Source organism: Lepidochelys kempii, chromosome 6 (genome assembly GCF_965140285.1).
Source record: "Lepidochelys kempii isolate rLepKem1 chromosome 6, rLepKem1.hap1, whole genome shotgun sequence".
NCBI lineage: Eukaryota > Metazoa > Chordata > Testudines > Cheloniidae > Lepidochelys > Lepidochelys kempii.
The window spans coordinates 31851693-31869142 of record NC_136385.1 but is presented as its reverse complement, the minus strand read 5'-3'; the positions used below and the strand labels follow the sequence as shown (position 1 = coordinate 31869142).

The window sequence follows — 17450 nt, the reverse complement described above, 5'->3', positions numbered from 1 at the left end:
GACCCCAGCTCGAGATGGTGTAAGTACTTTACTAGTGGCACAGATAGTAAACCATTTCCTTTTCAGTTTATAGCATTTCTGGGTGTAGCCTTCCCTGTATTACACTAAGCATGGCCTGAATTCTCTGAGAACAGAAATAGTCCTTATTAGTCAGAAGGTTATCCTCCAATACTGCACAGTGGAGCATTTCTGGGTTGAGATGCAGAATTCCTTCCTGGCTTTTGAGACAGGAGGTCTGGACAAAGAGCAGCAGGTAAGATAGTTTTCTGACAAGAAGCAAAAGATTCTGGGGATACCAGTGCTGGTAAGGTTACACTGGGGCTACTAATACACTGTTTGTTTTGTGCAACCTGATTTTCTATAGGACTCAGGTTATCAGAAGAACATGAAGGGAGTAAAGTGTTGGATCCAGTTTGTCTCTGTGTGCTCTGTTGAATATAAGTGGTATTTGGTGTTTTGTTCAGACTTGAAAAAGCCAATCATTGAGTGGTCCCAATTGGTGAAATCGTCTCTGGCCACCACTGGTTTCAAGTACCACTTGTATGGATTCTGAGACCTACTGCTGAGTAAGTCTGCCTCCACATTCTCTCTCCCACAAGCTGTAGAAAAATAGGGTGGAACTGGATTTGGATGTACCACAGCCTGTTTTCTTGCCTCCACAGATAAAAGTTGGGAATATGCCCCCTCCCTGCTTGCTTAGAGAAGTAGTACTTGGCTGTGTTGTTGTCTGTACATGGCTGTGGTGTTGGCACTGGTGGTCACTGTGAGGTTAGCGGAGAGGGAAGCAAAGGGTACCCTCAGAAGGATGTTGCCCCTATTTTCCCACCAATAAAACTGTTGAAGCACTTGAGGTGGAATGGTCAGTCTCCTCTGAAGGCTGTGAACATTTAGTGCATAGTTACCTGCTGCCCAGCTTTTCAAGGATCTAATGTTCAGATGTGTAGGATGATGAGACCATCAAGCCTAGTAGCCTTAAGAAAAATTGTGATCTTTACCAGGTGTTCTCCGAGAGTTGTCAGGATATCTCAAATTTTGAGAAGTCTCTCTTGTGAAAGAAAGGCTCTGGCCTGAGTAGAGTTCAGGACTGTTCCAATGAAAGTGATACTCTGTGCAAGCTGAAGCATTGATTTCTCCCAGATAATTAATTCCAAAGACTGGAAAAGATGCACATGTATTGAATCACTGAGAAGAGGTCTTGTTGAGAGCTGACCCTTTGAAGCCTGTTGTCTAGGTATGGGCAGATGAATATTCCTTTGTGTCTGATGTATACAGCAACCACCAGGAGACATCTGAAGACTTAAAGGCCTCTGGACAAGTAGAAAGAAAGGACTCTAAAACATTAGTATCCTGTCCCCTCACAGAACCTCAGGTACTTGATATGATCACCACATGAAAGTAGTTGTCCTTTAAGTCAAGAGCTGCATACCAACATCCTGCGATAAAGCCATGCACATCCTGAACCTGATGAGGTTTCTGAGGTACAGAGTGGGTCTTAAACTGTCACTCTTCTTGGAGATCAGGAAATATTATCCCAAGAGATGCATCAGTGAAGAGGAAAGTAGGAGCCGGAGGATGGTGAGGTGGCCCGTTGCAGAATTGGATAGTGTCTATTACCCGTGACTAGAAGAAATCATGCACCAGGTGATGGAGAAGGATGAGAGAGGAGGTCCAAAAGGAGGGAGAAAGAATTGGAGATGTGGTACACATTGGTGTGTGGCTGTCAACCACACCATTAGAATTGCTGCTTAGAGGCTGAAGCTGAGGACCGTGAAGAGGTACGATGAGGAATCTTGCCCCTACACCAGTTTGCCAGCAGCCTGTTTTGGAAGTAGCTAATAATGCCTCTGGGATTGCATTTCTTGGCATTACAACAAAGTTTGTCTCCGGAAGCAGAATGACACTCTGCTTTCAGAGTGTGTAGCAAGCCTACGAACCTTAGTGAGTAAAGTCTTAGCTACTTCTTTCTGTTCCTTTGGCAAGGAGTCCCTCATGGCATCCTACAAGATATAAACATAATGGGACATTATGGCCTTATAACTGGCCGCCCAAACGGCTAGTTCAGAAAGAGCCAGATCAGAAGACACTTATGTCAAATATATAAAGCTTACTCTTTTGCCTCACACTGTCTCCCATGCTGCAGACACTACCACAGCTGTAGCAGGAACTGATATCCTTCACCTGGCACAGGATACATCCTGTCTGCTTGTTTGGACACGTGCAAGAATGAAAAGGAAGACAGGTATCTTTGGCTGTGTTGAAATTGCTGGAGCTACGAGGTGGAGACAGCTTCTCCCTGGTCTGCATCTGTAATATGACAAACAAGGGATCAGATATCTCAGGGGCCATGACCCCTGCTGGTAGTTGAAGAGTGTCTGCCATTCTCCCAAAGAGCTCCTAAACTGTTTCTGTTTGTCATGAGAGGAAACAGAGAGAGCTCGATTTGATTGTCTGGTGAGGAGGTGCCACCTGCACATTCCTCCACAATGGACCCTCTGAAAGAATCTCATCCCATTACTCAGATATAGGCAGATCCACCTGAGGATAAAATGGATTCATTGGTGGCATCAGGATGCATTCGTACCAGATGAGGCATAGGCACTGGTGCCAAGTGAAAGCACTGTTCCAGAAGGAGAATCAGTGCCAATGCCTAGGTCAGTATCAGAGTTGGTCTTGCAGTTTCCAAAAAAGGCCTTCATAAAGTCCTGTATGTAGGACCACATTAGCAACTGAACTGGGCACTGCATGATATCCTTCTATGATACCTGGATTTGAGATAAGGAATGAGGTCTGGTTTCCTGAGATCTAGGCAGGGGACCTGCAAGTTCATCTACAAAGGTGCTCTGAGGCAGGTCTGTATTGGGACTCAAGATGGCAGAGAGTCAGGTAGCAGAAAAGGATTCAGTGGGATGGTTAATAGCCTTGACCATGGACCCCACACACAGTCAGATGCAGAGAAATGAAAAGTGTTATTAGAATCCGAAACAGTGAGGAGTCCAAGTTATTTGGCACCAAGATGACTGGTTCTGGAGGAGCACTGAAAAGAGGTGACCACACTACTCTTTGAGCCTTCAAAGCACTCATGGGTCTCAGATTGCAGAAGGGGATTGAGATGATGCTTCCTCTTTTTCTTCAGTTTATGACTCTTGTGGGGAAATGTACTTCCTATTCTCCTTCCTGAAAGTACACTTGACTGTGCTTGAGGTACCAAGCCAGAAGCATTGGTGCCAGAGGTCAGGTCTGGAGTCTATACTGAGTAACGGTGCCAGGTGAGGAGTAGGCACTGAGGTGGGCACTTCCTGTGTCAGCATCAGGGCTAATGAGGCCTAAAATGGATGCTTTGGTTGTGCTGGATGAAGGATTCCCTGTCAGTACAGGGCCAAGAAGATCCCTGTCTTGAGACAGTAGTAGAAGGCAGCACTGAGGATGGAGCAGTAAATGGGTGTCTTAGGTCCTGTGTAAAAGGACCTTGGCACAGAGACTGGTCTCAGTTTCCTCAGCAGGCCTGCTGAGGTATCAGGCTGTAAACACTGAGAAGCCAGATGAACCTGAGTGTAGGTATGGCAAATCATATACTGGGTTACCAAGTGGGTCTCTCCAAGACATAGAAGGCACAGGACATCTCTGGTATGACTGCCAAGCAAGATGCACACCTCACAAAGCCCAAGGTCAGATTTATTCTTGATAAGGTGTTGAAGGCTCCCAGTTCAGGTGAAGGGTAATTCACTCTTAGCTATCTTATACTATTCTAAACAAACAGTTTAGAATAAAGTTTTAAACTAGACTAAGGGAAGTTCTAATCGTAAGGACACAAAGCAAATTCTGTTCACTTTCTAAAGCGGCAGCAAAAAAACTGAGGTAGATGGGGGTGTGAACACCCTTATATAAAGTAGGGTGATGACCCTCACCCGTGTGTGAGAATGCTTATGAAATCCCCTCAACAGAGACAGTTGTTCAAGGCAGTTCTACAGCTTGATACCAGTGGAGCGAAATCTCACAAGTGGAAACGCACAGAAGCTTTTGAACAAGAAAAGAATGGCTCTTACCCAAAAGAGCCAAGAACAGGAAAAGCTCTCTGTAACAGCCAGAAGAGGAATTTTTTCATGCTATACTTGAAAGCGAAGGATATTGCTCAGCATGAGTGTGTTTAACAGGAAAGTACTAAACAAGGTTTAGCTTGGGTTTGACTCATAAAAGAATAAAAACAAAACCCAAAGAACAGATTCTTCTCAAGTTCTGTATTCACCATGTCTGCCTGTGCATTGAAGTCTTCAGATTGAAGGATGGAGCATCACCTCTGAATGACTACAAGATGGGGGAGCCCCTCACTCGGAATTACTTAAAAGAAAAATCACTAATCTCCTGGGAACATCTTTTAAAGCTTTCTACCTCAGTGATTTTCGACCTGCATAATCTTTTTGGATGTCTTACTTTACAAGGCTGTGTTACTGAGAGACAAAGCTCATCAATACCATAGAACCAGCTATGGGCACTATATGAAATGGGAGGAAGAGTATCTTTTTTAAAATGTCTTATGCCACCTTCCAGATATTAAACTGTTGATCCTGAGCCTACAATAATTATGCAGGTGAACCCCTGGAGCCCACACAGAGTATCACTGATATAAATAGGTCTCTGTGTAGACACATGAAGTCCACTAGCATGCATCACATTGCAGGATCAGGGTCTTAGTTTGTTGAGTTGAGCCAGGAAGCAACTTTGTATGTTTTTCATGCATCAGCAATTATGAGGTTTTTAAAATTTAAAATAAAAAACTAATGTTTATAAATATTACTTTTTAAAATGATGGTTATATAAATTTAAGAAACAGGCATCAGATTTATTGCCCCCAAAATAGTGCATTCTGCAAATCACATACTACAGACTTATTATAATTTACTGAATGACAACATAATCCATGGTCTGTGAAGCATCATAAAACTAAGTGGGTTGTTCATGGTCAAATCCAACAAATTAAAATAAAAAATGAATTACACTGGCCATCTCTCAAAGTTAATATTACTACCTTAAATTTCTATGGCACTCTTCATCACATCCCAATGTCCTTTACAGACTGCATGTCTGTACTTTATTGTACTTCATTCATCCATCATTAAAATGCATCAGCCTCTGAGATGGAAACACATTCTGCATAAGCAGCACATCACAACAGTGTTTCTCAGGCAAGGATGTGAAAAATAACATCTAGCTAAACTACTATATGAAGAGAGCACTTACTCAGGCAGAATGTAAAAAAATCAACCTGGATTTAGGCCAGGAGACTGTTGCTAACTAACACTGGCAAAAGTTCCCTATAAAGCTTTATGGTAACAATACATCCGGTTGTTTTATGTCTCATTCAAAAGATGGCATTTGCAATTGCAATGTCCCTAGCACCAGGCTGGGAAATTTGCATACTACTGACTCAGAGGAAAAGTGAAATCTGTTAATTTTCCTAATGCCTCCTAGTTAGGTACTAATAAAGTCTGACCATAACCCACAATTTTCTCTTGTGGTGGGGGGCGATTGGGGAATGTTTTCAGTGGCTTTCCTATAACACTGATAGATTTTAAACTGGTCTGTTAATTTTTAGTCATAATTATAATGTTTTTAATTTTTTCTATGTTTGTGTGGCTAGTATATAACACTAAAGGAAGATAGTACATTGTATTTATATAGCATATATTAACAACAGTGCATGTCAGGAAAAAAATACTAAAGACAATTTCCCCTTTAACGGTATCCACCCAAACAAATAAATATGCAAATAAAACAGAATGATAAAAGAATTAAGAATTATTGAAAATATTAGCTTAAGGCAGCATATAGGCCTCTGAGGGTTGTTTTGCTTTTTGGTTTCTTTTGAGGGGAGGTAAGTGGGAGGAGTAGAAAACTAGAATTTCACATAGTTTGCATTATTAATTAATTGAAGTCTCTTACTGGAACTCCAGCAGAGAAATATGAACAATTTTAATATGTATTTAATTTTTTTTTTAAAATCACAGTTTGAGTCCTCCCTCCACAAGTCACACATTCGATTGTCTCTATTCATTCAATATTACCATTTCATCTCAATTTCTTAAGTTTCCTCTAATATCTAAGGCTCTGATCCTAAAAAGTTACTCCATGTGGGAGGACTTGTGTGAGCGTATAGCCCCCAACTAACTTTACTGGAACTCCACATGGAGTAACTTGCAGGATCAGTAAAAAGCAGACACCTATTACTTATCAGACCATTACTTTCCAGAAAGAGAGAGACCAGAGAAATACATATGTGCACACACACATTGAAGAAAAATAAACAGATGAAAACATTGGTAAGTTACAGATAATACAAACATTAAGCATTCCATCTGCCTATACACCCTGGCTTTCATGTAATTTTCACAGACTAAAAAGGAACAAGATGCATCTTATATGCAACAGGGACATTTTAGTGCTGCTTCGTTAGACATATTGTGCATCCAAAATACTGAAGAATCCAGTTACATTGCATTTCATATATGTGTTACATACCAACATGACCCATGTACAAGTATTGTAGGGGAAAAGAAATAGGGGGGAAAGGTTAAAATTTCTCTCTCTTGTTTTTAAGTGGAAAACAGAGGTTAAACTTGTAATCTATTTTGTCCATGAATAAAAGAGGACTTTAAGAGGTAGTGTTTTCATTTTAGCTCTTAAATTTTGAATAAATTCAGGTCAAAATTTTTAACAAAACATCTATTATGTTCAAAGAGAATATAAACATATTCTAATGTCTCATCTTTTCAGTTGACAATAAAAATATGAACACATTTAAGGAAATGTTTTCATCAGTATCATACTGACTTTTCCAGAATTCAAAGTACCTATTTGAAAAGTGTTATTCTGCACTGGATGGATGAGAAAATTAATAGTAGTCACTGTATACTGTCTTAACATGGTAGCATTCTGCTTCGTATAAAACAAGTTATCTGACATTTGTTTTCCTTTATTTTGAGAACACCACAATTAACTATTTAAAGACTGGCTTGTTACTAACCTTTTTGTGTCTCCTTTTTGGACTTTTACCCAGTGCTCCACTTGAGTCATGTTGTTTTTCCTTTGTGTCTGTTTATCTGGATTTGCTCTGGGAACAAATCCTCTTTTATACAAACTGGTACCATTCTGCTCCACTGGGCCAACACTCATGTTTAATGAACTAGGAAACGTCCCATTCTTCTCAACTGGCTGAGGCTGAGCTACTTGGGGCTGAGATGCACTTGTTAAATCTGGAAACTGATCAACTTCTCCTGATGTTAATGGATGCTTAGATTTTCCCCTCTTAGATTCCAGAATTTCTTTTCTGAAGACATAACGTTCCTCATCTTCTCTTTCTTTTCTTATCTCTTCATGCCTATCATATCCAAAGGTTTCCGTTGCTTTTTGATAACTTCCTTTTATATCAGCAGTATCCACCTTTGCATGCTCTTTGCGGGAATCCACGTGGTTAACTTGGGGAACAGCTTGCTGATCTGCTTTTTCTGTTTCTCTGCAATGAAAATATGTGCTTTAGTGTGAAATCTTAAAAGAAAAGTCAGTGTAGATTTGCTAAGATTTTAAGAAAGGGAAGCCCACAAAAATAGCCTCTAAAGCTGGTGATAACCTGATGCACCAGGGGTGTGTGACTGCAGATAGGACTGGGTGAGAATCCTTTGTTCCCCCATTTATACAAACCATTACTAAGGAAGCACCAAACAAACTTATATTCAGCTGCACTTTCCTAGAAACAGTTATGCTTAATTATTGAAAAATAAACTGAAAATCCTGATAGCTCAGCATAGTGTTTAACTTCTGTAAATGTAAAATTGTGTGTTACAGGGGTTGGGAGGGAAGAAGTTGTAGACTTAAAAACAAATTCCCAGGAAAGGAAAACACCTGCTATGTGGTACAAGCTTCTCCATTTCAAAGGGGAAAAAATTCTCTTCGAAGTATTTTTATAAGCTCCAAGAATAAGCCATTTCTGATAAGGAAGATATAGCAATATCCAGAGAGAGGCGAAGTCCCATCAGAGACAAGAGAAATTGTTCCAACCCTTCTTCAGTTTGGTGGCTAAATTTTAACAAGACTATCACAGATAAAATTGTTAAATATGTTATTTTAAGTACTTTATTTTAGGTATTTTCCTTTTTTCTAAATCTTGCCCAAAACCCAAAACAGAATATCTTTTGAAATTATTTGATAATTGGAAAGCATATAAAAGTGTTAGGTACTATTGCTGGTTTATGTTATTTTTGAAAGCTAGCCCACTTCATCTGTAACTTTCCTCATTTAATCCTCTTTTGGCACTTTATTAAGATGTCACTGATCTCTAAGTAGCACTTCATCTTCTCTGAAACCATATGACCAGATAGTCAGTTTTTGGTGTCAGCATCTGTAAAGCTTCAAAGTACGTAGCCTAGCTGTGAAGCCTTTTCTTGTAGTCCCTATTTATTAAATCTGCCTGAAACTTTGGCTGATATATTTTTAAACTATACAGGCAGTGCACAGATATTAACCTTATTGGTTTTTTAAATGCTATATCAATTAAACGATTTTTGAACACAGAGGTCCTAAACCGGACTATCCAGTGTCACTGTGACATTTGCATCTCCAAGAGACTAAAGCTACATTTTCACTTTCCTTTTAAGGGCCAGACAGAGTCTACACTGCTGAAGTGCCATTGTCTGAACAAATTCCATTCAAGAACTGGGCAATTCTGTAATTCTGTACAAGCCCTTAGCTGCCAAGATTCTAAACAGTTATAGAGCTAGTCAAAAATAAGGACACATTTTTGGCATACGGCTTGTCCCTTTTTTTGTTGAAAAATTTTGAATATCAATTTTTTTCACCCACCTCTATTTTTTGAAAAGACGATTTAAAAAAAAAAAAAAAATTGAGGGGCCTCACCATGGCAGCCAGTTTTCAGGGCCTAGTTCAAGTGTATTCAGAGGTCCAGGAGAATCAATTCAATTGAGCCACCCTCCCATGTAACTATACGATTCAAATTGCAGGTATACAGGAAAGAACAGAGAAGGACGGAAGGTCCGGAGGTTAAAGACAGGAAATGGCAGCATGCAGGCAGCATTATCACTTCAGAGTCCTGAAACAGCTTAAAGGGCAATCATCCAGGCACAGCTACTGAAGCAGGGGAAGAAGCAAGATGGCAAAATAGCTACGCTTTGTCTTCTCTAGGGGGAAAAAAAGTGTTCCTAATTTTTTTAACTCAAGGTAAAATCCTAGTGAAGACAAAGCAGTGTGTAGTTTTCACACAAGTTAGCAGGTTCAGGAGATTTTGGGAGAGCCTACACCCATTAACTCGTGTTAAGAGCACACATTTTTTCTTAGTGAAGACAATCGAAAGAGAGGACCCTGAATCACTCCCCCACTCACATACAAAGTACCCCACTTTTCCTGTATCCATGTCAAAGCAAGGCAGGCAAGCAAGCAGCTCCAAATGTCTGGACAGAGCCGGGTGCTGGTGTCTCCGCTATTCACAAAGTACAGCTCTCCCAGTCATTATAGGATGAGGAGGAAGAGAGCTTGAAAAATGCCCTGATGTCTAATTGCCTAAGGACTAAAACCATGCTAAGTTACCATTGGCACATCTTTATTCCCCATAAATAAATCAATTTTGCACCTATAAATAAATCTGGCCCAGTTATGAATAAATTAATTCTGTCCTACAAACAATGCCTACCCCTATCAAATAAATCTCAATACTGCAACCCTTCCCCAAGCTCCCACCTCTCCTCTTCTTCCCACTTGAAGTCCCTATCTTTCTCCTCACACTGCTGTCTTCACCCCAAAGAATGGGGTGTTTCAAGAATATTCATGTGTTTCAAGAATAAAGACTGACAGTTTAAATTATACAGGACAGTTTGAATAAATACACAGCTCTCCATAGTCTAAGCAAGCTGAAGACAGGACTGAATGATGAAAGATTCTACCTCATCTAATACAAACAATATTAAATAATCATTGCTAACTGAAAGAGCGTCACCTAAAGCAACTGGAGTTAGGGATATGAGTACCTTTCTGATAAAATGTCTGCATTTCCATCTTCAATAGTTAGTACTAACTCTCAGTCACATTTTCAGTCTTGTGCATGGTCATAATTTACATGATACTAACTTTCTTGGGATTTTTTCCACCAATTTTTGTTTAGATTTATAGTGTACGGTCACATAGGGATAAAAGACCAGCAGCTCAGCCGCGGCTGGCCCAGGTGACCTGATTCGAGTTAGCAGGGCGGGGGCTGTGGGCTAAAACTCTCTGTGTAGACACTCGCCAGCTGGGCCGCTTAACAGTTCAGTTCTCCTTCCAGGGAGTTATCGCTGTCTGATTGTAGGCCACTTCCCCAGTGGCCTATGGGGTGGGGAGGAGACTCAGGCCCACCCAGTACTCCAGGTCCCAGCCCAGAGACTCTAATGCTGCTATGTCCCTTTAACAAAACTACCTTCAATTCCTTGGGCCACTTCCCCACAGCCCCAGCCTTCGCTGATGCTTCATCCTTAGCACGGGGCTATTCTTTGTTCAGGGCCACCAGCCAGCCTGGAGCTCTTTCTCACTCCCCTGGACCCTGCCAGTACTGAGCTGTCCGTGGTGCTGCAGTTCCCTTTGGCCAGCCAGGAGCACCAATCACCTTCCTCTGCCTCCAGCCAGGAACTGCCTGTCTCTGGCACTGCAGGTCCTTTTTATATGGCCATTCTGGGCACTGATTAGCTGCTCCCTGCAGCCTCTCTAGGCTGCTCGGAGGACTTAGCTCCACAGCTCCTTTCCTGGGATGAGTGTGGCTGGACCCTGAGGCCTCCAGCAAGGAGCCTCTGGGTCTGGTCCACCCTATCACAGGTTCAAATTTATTTTTCTAAATTGCTTTTCAGACTGAGAATTACATAAGTAAACATCTTCTGAATATTAATTCCTCCAAACAAATATTATTCTATCTTCACTCTCTGTTTTATTCCTTCACAATTCAATGTTAGATATGGGTGAAAAAATGGAATCAGTATGTAAAATTTGCAGGGCCTCCCTGATATTTTTTCTTTCAATTGTTCCTAGCCATAACTTAAAAAGAACATACATAATGGGCATCAGCATGCAGCCAAAACCATAATCACAGTTTTGGATCTAGATTCCAGAGCAAAAAGATTAGTTACTAGTAGGTCTGTTATTTGTATCTTAAAAAAAGAAAAGAAAAGTAATCTCATTACAGGTATGGCCACTGTGAAAACTGCTTCTGACAATAATTAACTGGAAAACACAAGGGTTCTGGAATTTGAAGGTTATCCTTTGTTTATTGTTTGAGAGTTTTGCCAAAAGCAAGCACTAGGCACAGTACTTCTGGGAAACTGCACTGTGAAATTTTAATCCTCAGAGCCTAAGGGTTAAGACCAGGATAAGCCCTCGGTATAAAGAGTTCTCTTTTCAGAATAGGTGTCAGAAAAGGAATACACTGCCAAAGTCAAAATGTAGAAAAGTAGTACTAAGTCAATTTTAAGAACAGGGAAAAACAGGAAGCAGCTAAAGACAAACCAACAGTTATTGGTTGATTTAGTCGTCCCCTCACCCACCAACCCCAGGTTAGATAGGGAAGTCTTCAGCAGGCTAGAGGATACCTCCTGTCTCTTACGTGTTCCTTTTGAGTTATAAAATATAGAACAAAGACTGGCACAAATGTTTCTGAATTGTGTAGGATGCTTACTAGTGAAGTGGGCCAAAATCTCCCAGAAAAAAATAGTTATCACCTGCATTTCTATGCAGTTACATCTGTATCTGAACTTATAACTTGTCATTAACTCTTCACTAATTTTCATTGCCACTTTAAGTAGAGTTTTGAGATCCCTCTTTGAAATATTCAAATGTGAATCTGAATGTGAATTTCTGTCACCTAGCTAAACCAAGGACTATTTGTTTCCACACAAAAGATGCAGTGGTTCAACAAAATCAGTTTTAAAATCCATTTAGCTAAAGTATTGCAAACCTTTATGTGGATATGCAAATCTGTTTACACATGATTTACATAGATATAATCCAGTTAAAGAGTAGTCAATAGAGGCCTGCACCAGTTTAGGTAAATCAATTTAAAAGCAGATTTTAGTTAAGACACTGCAACTTCTGTGTGTCTCCAAGACCCTAGTTCTACAGTCCTAGAACTTTTTCTAGGCCACTCGGGGCAGGCGGAGGTGGCAAGAAAATGGCAGTGACATGACAAAGAGAAAGCAAGATCTGTGATTCCTGGGAGACAGGCAGGTCAGGGTTTGCTGCAGAAGGAAATCTAGGCATCACACTCCTTTATACAAGTCCCTATCTCCCAGTCTGAGAGTTGCCCTCTGCCTGCCACTGTATACCACACCTTCCCTCATGCTGTGAAACGAGACACATGCACCATAGTAAAAAGAAAAGGAGTACTTGTGGCACCTTAGAGACTAACCAATTTATTTGAGCATAAGCTTTCGTGAGCTACAGCTCACTTCATCGGATGCATCCGATGAAGTGAGCTGTAGCTCACGAAAGCTTATGCTCAAATAAATTGATTAGTCTCTAAGGTGCCACAAGTACTCCTTTTCTTTTTGCGAATACAGACTAACACGGCTGTTACTCTGAAACATGCATCATAGTATGTTTAAAAAAGGCCACAACTTTATTAAAACCCTTAACTAACCAAACTACTTGAAAGGGCTGTTCCAGTGTGGATTTGAAATAGATGCAATGGCCCTGGATTCCACAGACCCAAGGGTGGGTAAGAGGGCAATGCCCCCTGTACACTCTCAGGCCTGCCTTGAGATCCTGGCTGGATCCCTTGAGATCCCTTCCTCTATGTAGGAGGTAGGAGAAATAAAATGAAGGGAGTCACACACTGAACAGACATGGAGACATACCCCCTCAATGAACAATGTTGTTCTGTGGGCCCATGCCCAAGCATCCCATTGGGTTACAGGAACCTCACATCGAACCCTTTTTAACTGACCGACTGCACTGGAACCTGCTAAAGGTGCAACAATGAAATTGAAAGCCCCCAAACTTGACCTCCTAGATGCTGGAGGGAAGGTGAAAAAAACCACTCATCAGTTTGCCAATTTTGCCATATGGGAAAAATCCCTTCCAGACCCAAAACAAAGTATGGCCATCAACATAGCCCCTATCAAAAGAGATCAAGCTCATTAGATATGGGTGGGTAACGGCAGGTCTCGAACACAGTCAAACTGATGAGTCATCAGCAGAAAGCGAAAGAGTTCAAACTGGCTACTACCAGCAGTAAAGGGAAAGAGAAACTACCTCATTCTACCTATCCCAGCAGGTAAGAGCCAATCAGCCAGTCCCCCCATGCTCCACTGTCAAATGGCAGGGGCTGTAAGGGAAAGAATATGAAGGCAGGAGGTGTCCCCCTTGCCTCCAGACCTATCAAAGCTGCACTCTGGTAGTGAGGAGAGCACTGTCACAATGGGAAGGATGAGACAGATCAAGGCTGAGTGTTCTGAGGTTCCACTAATTTTATGTAATGAATATACATGAAACAGAAGGAGGGAGTGAAAGTTCACTAAAATCAATTAACATCTGAATAAGCTGTAACAATGACCTATGCGTCATATAACTGAGCCAACATTAACAGTATTTTCTTGCTGACTGCATTTTGCTATTACACTCAGACTATCAACTTTTTATTTCTATGACGGTTTTTCAAAGTTTGCCTCTCAAGGACAAACTGATCTTGCCTCTTGGTTTGTCTCTCTTTTGGCGACCAGCTATAAGAACAATTCATCTTTGACTATGGCTCCCCCTTTGTGTCATATCAGCAACTCAGCAGGTAATAAGTTTTTTTCTTTATTATTTTTTACTTGAAATAAAGACATCTAACTAAATAACTTCTTCATGTTGCATATCCAGATATCAGTCAGAGTTTTCCAAAGAGGTATTTCATTTAAAAATTTACAGGAAAAACAGAATAAAAGGGTGGTAAATATTATATATCCTTGATGTGAACATTGAGGGAAATTTCTTTCTTGTGATGTTAGTATAATGCCATTTTAAAGGAAATAATTATTATTTAAGGTATGAGATAATCTTAACAATTTATTACTATTGTAGAGTTCATAGTCTCTTCTGATCCATCACCAAGCATCATAAAGGGTGGTCTTAAAAATGGAGTCTTTCTTACTTTTTGTCTATTTATGTCCTGTCTGAGCCAAAACAGATTTTTTCTCTGGGCTCTGAGAGCATTTTCAACTGCTAGCTCCTCATCCCAGCCTCTTTTGAAGTTTACTGCTCAATTATTGCTTTTTCCTGGACTTCTGAATTCAGCACTTCAGACATTAGCTTTAGAAAAAGTAGCGTCTAGGAGCTCCGATCACAAAGCAGGACTCCACTATGCTAGATATGTAACATAGAGCACATCGCTCCCCCAAAATGTTACAAAATGCAATGTTAGAAAATACAGTAAGGCAAGATGTTAACTAATACTAGTTTCCAAGATGTATCTATACACTTATATTCCATAACTAAAAAGCATGGGAAAATCAAAGTTGATAAGTACATTTGTCCTTTTCTTATAGTTTGGTTTTTACTCTCTACTCTTTAGAATACCCCTCTTAGAAATTTGAAAACAGTATCCCCATTCCACTCCTCTCCAATCGTTTTTTTTTTTGCCCTATTTTTTTTCTTTTTAAACTTGCTTCATTTCATTTTCCACACAGAGACTTAGTGCGCAGCAAGCCAGGGTGTGAATGAATCTATAGCACACTAGCCTGTTGCACACTAAGTTACTGTGTGGACCCTGCTACAGCATACAAAAAGTTCCATAGTGTGCTCTGACATACTGCACTCTATGGATCTTTAAGTCCAGTAGCAGGGTCCCCACAGTGACTTAGTGCCCAACAGCCTAGTAAGCTGTAATTTCATTCACACCCTGGCTTTCTGCATACCAAGTCTTCATGTGGACAAGCCCTAGTACTTTATTTGTGTACCAGCACCACTGATGAGGTCAAAACAATTTTGAACATAGAGTTTTCTTTACTTTGTGCTCCCTAGCTTGTTGATTCATAAGTATCTAAGTATACTAATGTAGGACCACTATAAAAAAACCTGCAAATTTCTTTAAAATCAGAATGTATACATCTTATTCTCTGATTTAAAAAATTAAAATGAAAACAGAATATTCCCTTGCTTCTAAAAATATATTTTAACTCACTACTCTGATTTTTGAAAAAACTTTCAGCTACAAGTTAGTAACATGTTGAACTTGCCTCTTCAGTGATGAACGTGTTTGCATAAGAGTAGATTGATTCATGGCACGGATCCAGCCATTCATATCCTCTAGGGTATCCGCACTGAAGTAGTATGTGCGCATTCCTGAATGCTCTGCCTGAGAGCCGACCATAGAACTCTTATTATAAATGTATGCCCTCATCCCTGTGTGGACAGCCTGTAAAAGCAAAAAGCAAAGACAAATTAGACAAACCTGTTATTCTGAGCCTAAAAATTTATTATAACTTGAGTGGTTACCTTAAAAAAAAAAAAGTTATGAGTTCTCACGGTATCCTCCTGTACATAAAATAGAAGATATCACTCTACTATAACCACAGCAGTGAGACAAATGTTGAGTTTTAATGTCACTTTTTAATTTTATTTGAGATCAGTTAGTGCTGTGTAGTTCCTTTCCCTCTTTTTCCTATCATTAAAATAACACTGCAGCATTTTGTTCTGTTTTTCATACCAATAACTGGAGCTTTTCATTTTACTCCTATCTTACTTGATGCATTTTATTTGCTGTGAACACAATACAAAACAAACTAATGCATCTTTTAGCAAGAATTGCTTAAGTGAGTCAATTTTCCTAGATCATATCATGAAGCAATCTGTTTAGAAAAAACACAATATAAATCTTACCATACATGTTTTTTAAACTGGCATTTTAGGAATAATTGTATTGCATGTTAAGACCTTTAGGTTAAACAATATGCTTTTAAAAAACACTAAATTAGCTACAAAAACACTAGACTTGATGATAAAGTTAGCAACATTTATTGAATTATTAAAGCACATGGTACTGTATTTCAAATGTTATTGCATACAAAAAGCTTCCATGTGCTATCTCAAAACCAAAACTATTTGAGATATTTAGATATATGAAGCTGCCAGCAGCTAAGTATTAAACTTTAACACTCTGACATTTCTATTGTTCTTATGTACATAATTTTATATCAAATGTGTGTTTTCATTATTCTAGTCTAGTTATGTTAAGTCAGATCTTACCCACAGTTCCATAAAGACATGGTACCCACATTACTAAGTAGGTCTCATCAGATGCTCCTTCCTGAATCAAGCTACAATATTTCCTGTGTGTTACTTTATAAATGCACTTTAAAAGTAGACAATCGGAACTCATCTGCTACTGTTAACAGAATTAACAGCAACTGACAGCCATTCACAGAATCGTAAGTGAGGTCAGCAATTTTCAAGTTTTCTCTATACTAGTTAGTTCTTCAAAAATCCTCTATTTTGGCTTCAGAAGCTTTGATTTTATTTGGTTATATTTATTTAATCACAAAATCTATGAATCTCCCTCTTTTCTGTTGCATTCCAAGCACTGGAACTCTGACTATAAAACTCCATTCATCTTGTAGGCTCATGCAATCAATATTTTGAGCACATTAGTAATTTAACTGTTCACAGTTTTTGAACAAACTACAGCTAGTATCAACACACACAAATATGAACTACACAGAAGCTTTTTTGAACCAAGTCAATTTTTCATTCACATATACATATGTATAAAACAAACATTCCTTTTATTTTAAAAGCTACATTCCACATATAACTCTTATAGTTGGACTTGTGTTTTGATGGAGTCTTTTCCCCTTTGTTATTCTACACTGAAAAATAACCTACCATAATACTTGGCTTTAGAAATACAAACACTTTTGACAGAACACAATACGTTTGATCTTGTGTGAAGCTTCCTACATGATTTGTTATATACTCTGAAATTGCTGAGTTAGTGTTATCAGACTCTCACTTCAACCATGTGCAAACTTATTGTAGAATAGGGGGGTTTCCCCACTATTTCAGCACTGCATGTTTTGTAGACAACTTGCTCCCTTCCTTTTTACCCAGAATGGCTGCAAACATTCAAACATGGTCTTTCACTCACCTACATGACTGCTACAAGGGAGCCCTCTTATTTCCTTTAAGACAGCTCTATCATATATTTTGTTCTCGTGCAAGTCTTTTGGCTGCCACCTTCCATCTCACTAGGCGGGAAGGTTGATTGGACCAGCAGTGTGTTACAGGACAGCTTAGAAAGAAAGGGGACAGAACATGCCTGGGATTCCAAGGCCTTCCACATACTATTGGCTAGCCGGGGGGAGGGGAAAGGGGGGTGCAAAGTGGGAAGCTGACTGGGCTCTCACATCCCCCTAACTTCACCATTAATTTAAACCTCTACTAAGGTTTTTGGG

The 17450-nt window shown here is 39.8% G+C and overlaps 1 protein-coding gene across 6 annotated transcripts in view; it reads right to left on the bottom strand.

Moving 5' to 3' along the window:
• PLEKHA7 (pleckstrin homology domain containing A7) overlaps window positions 1-17450 on the bottom strand; it is a 275441-nt gene that overhangs the window by 61693 nt on the left and 196298 nt on the right. For all 6 annotated transcript variants that reach the window (XM_073347396.2, XM_073347398.2, XM_078853183.1 and 3 more), the window contains 2 exons: window positions 15237-15415; window positions 7019-7507 (listed from right to left, as the gene is read on the bottom strand). In XM_073347396.2, the coding sequence (XP_073203497.1) occupies window positions 7019-7507; window positions 15237-15415 (668 nt within the window). The remainder of the gene's footprint in view (window positions 1-7018; window positions 7508-15236; window positions 15416-17450) is intronic.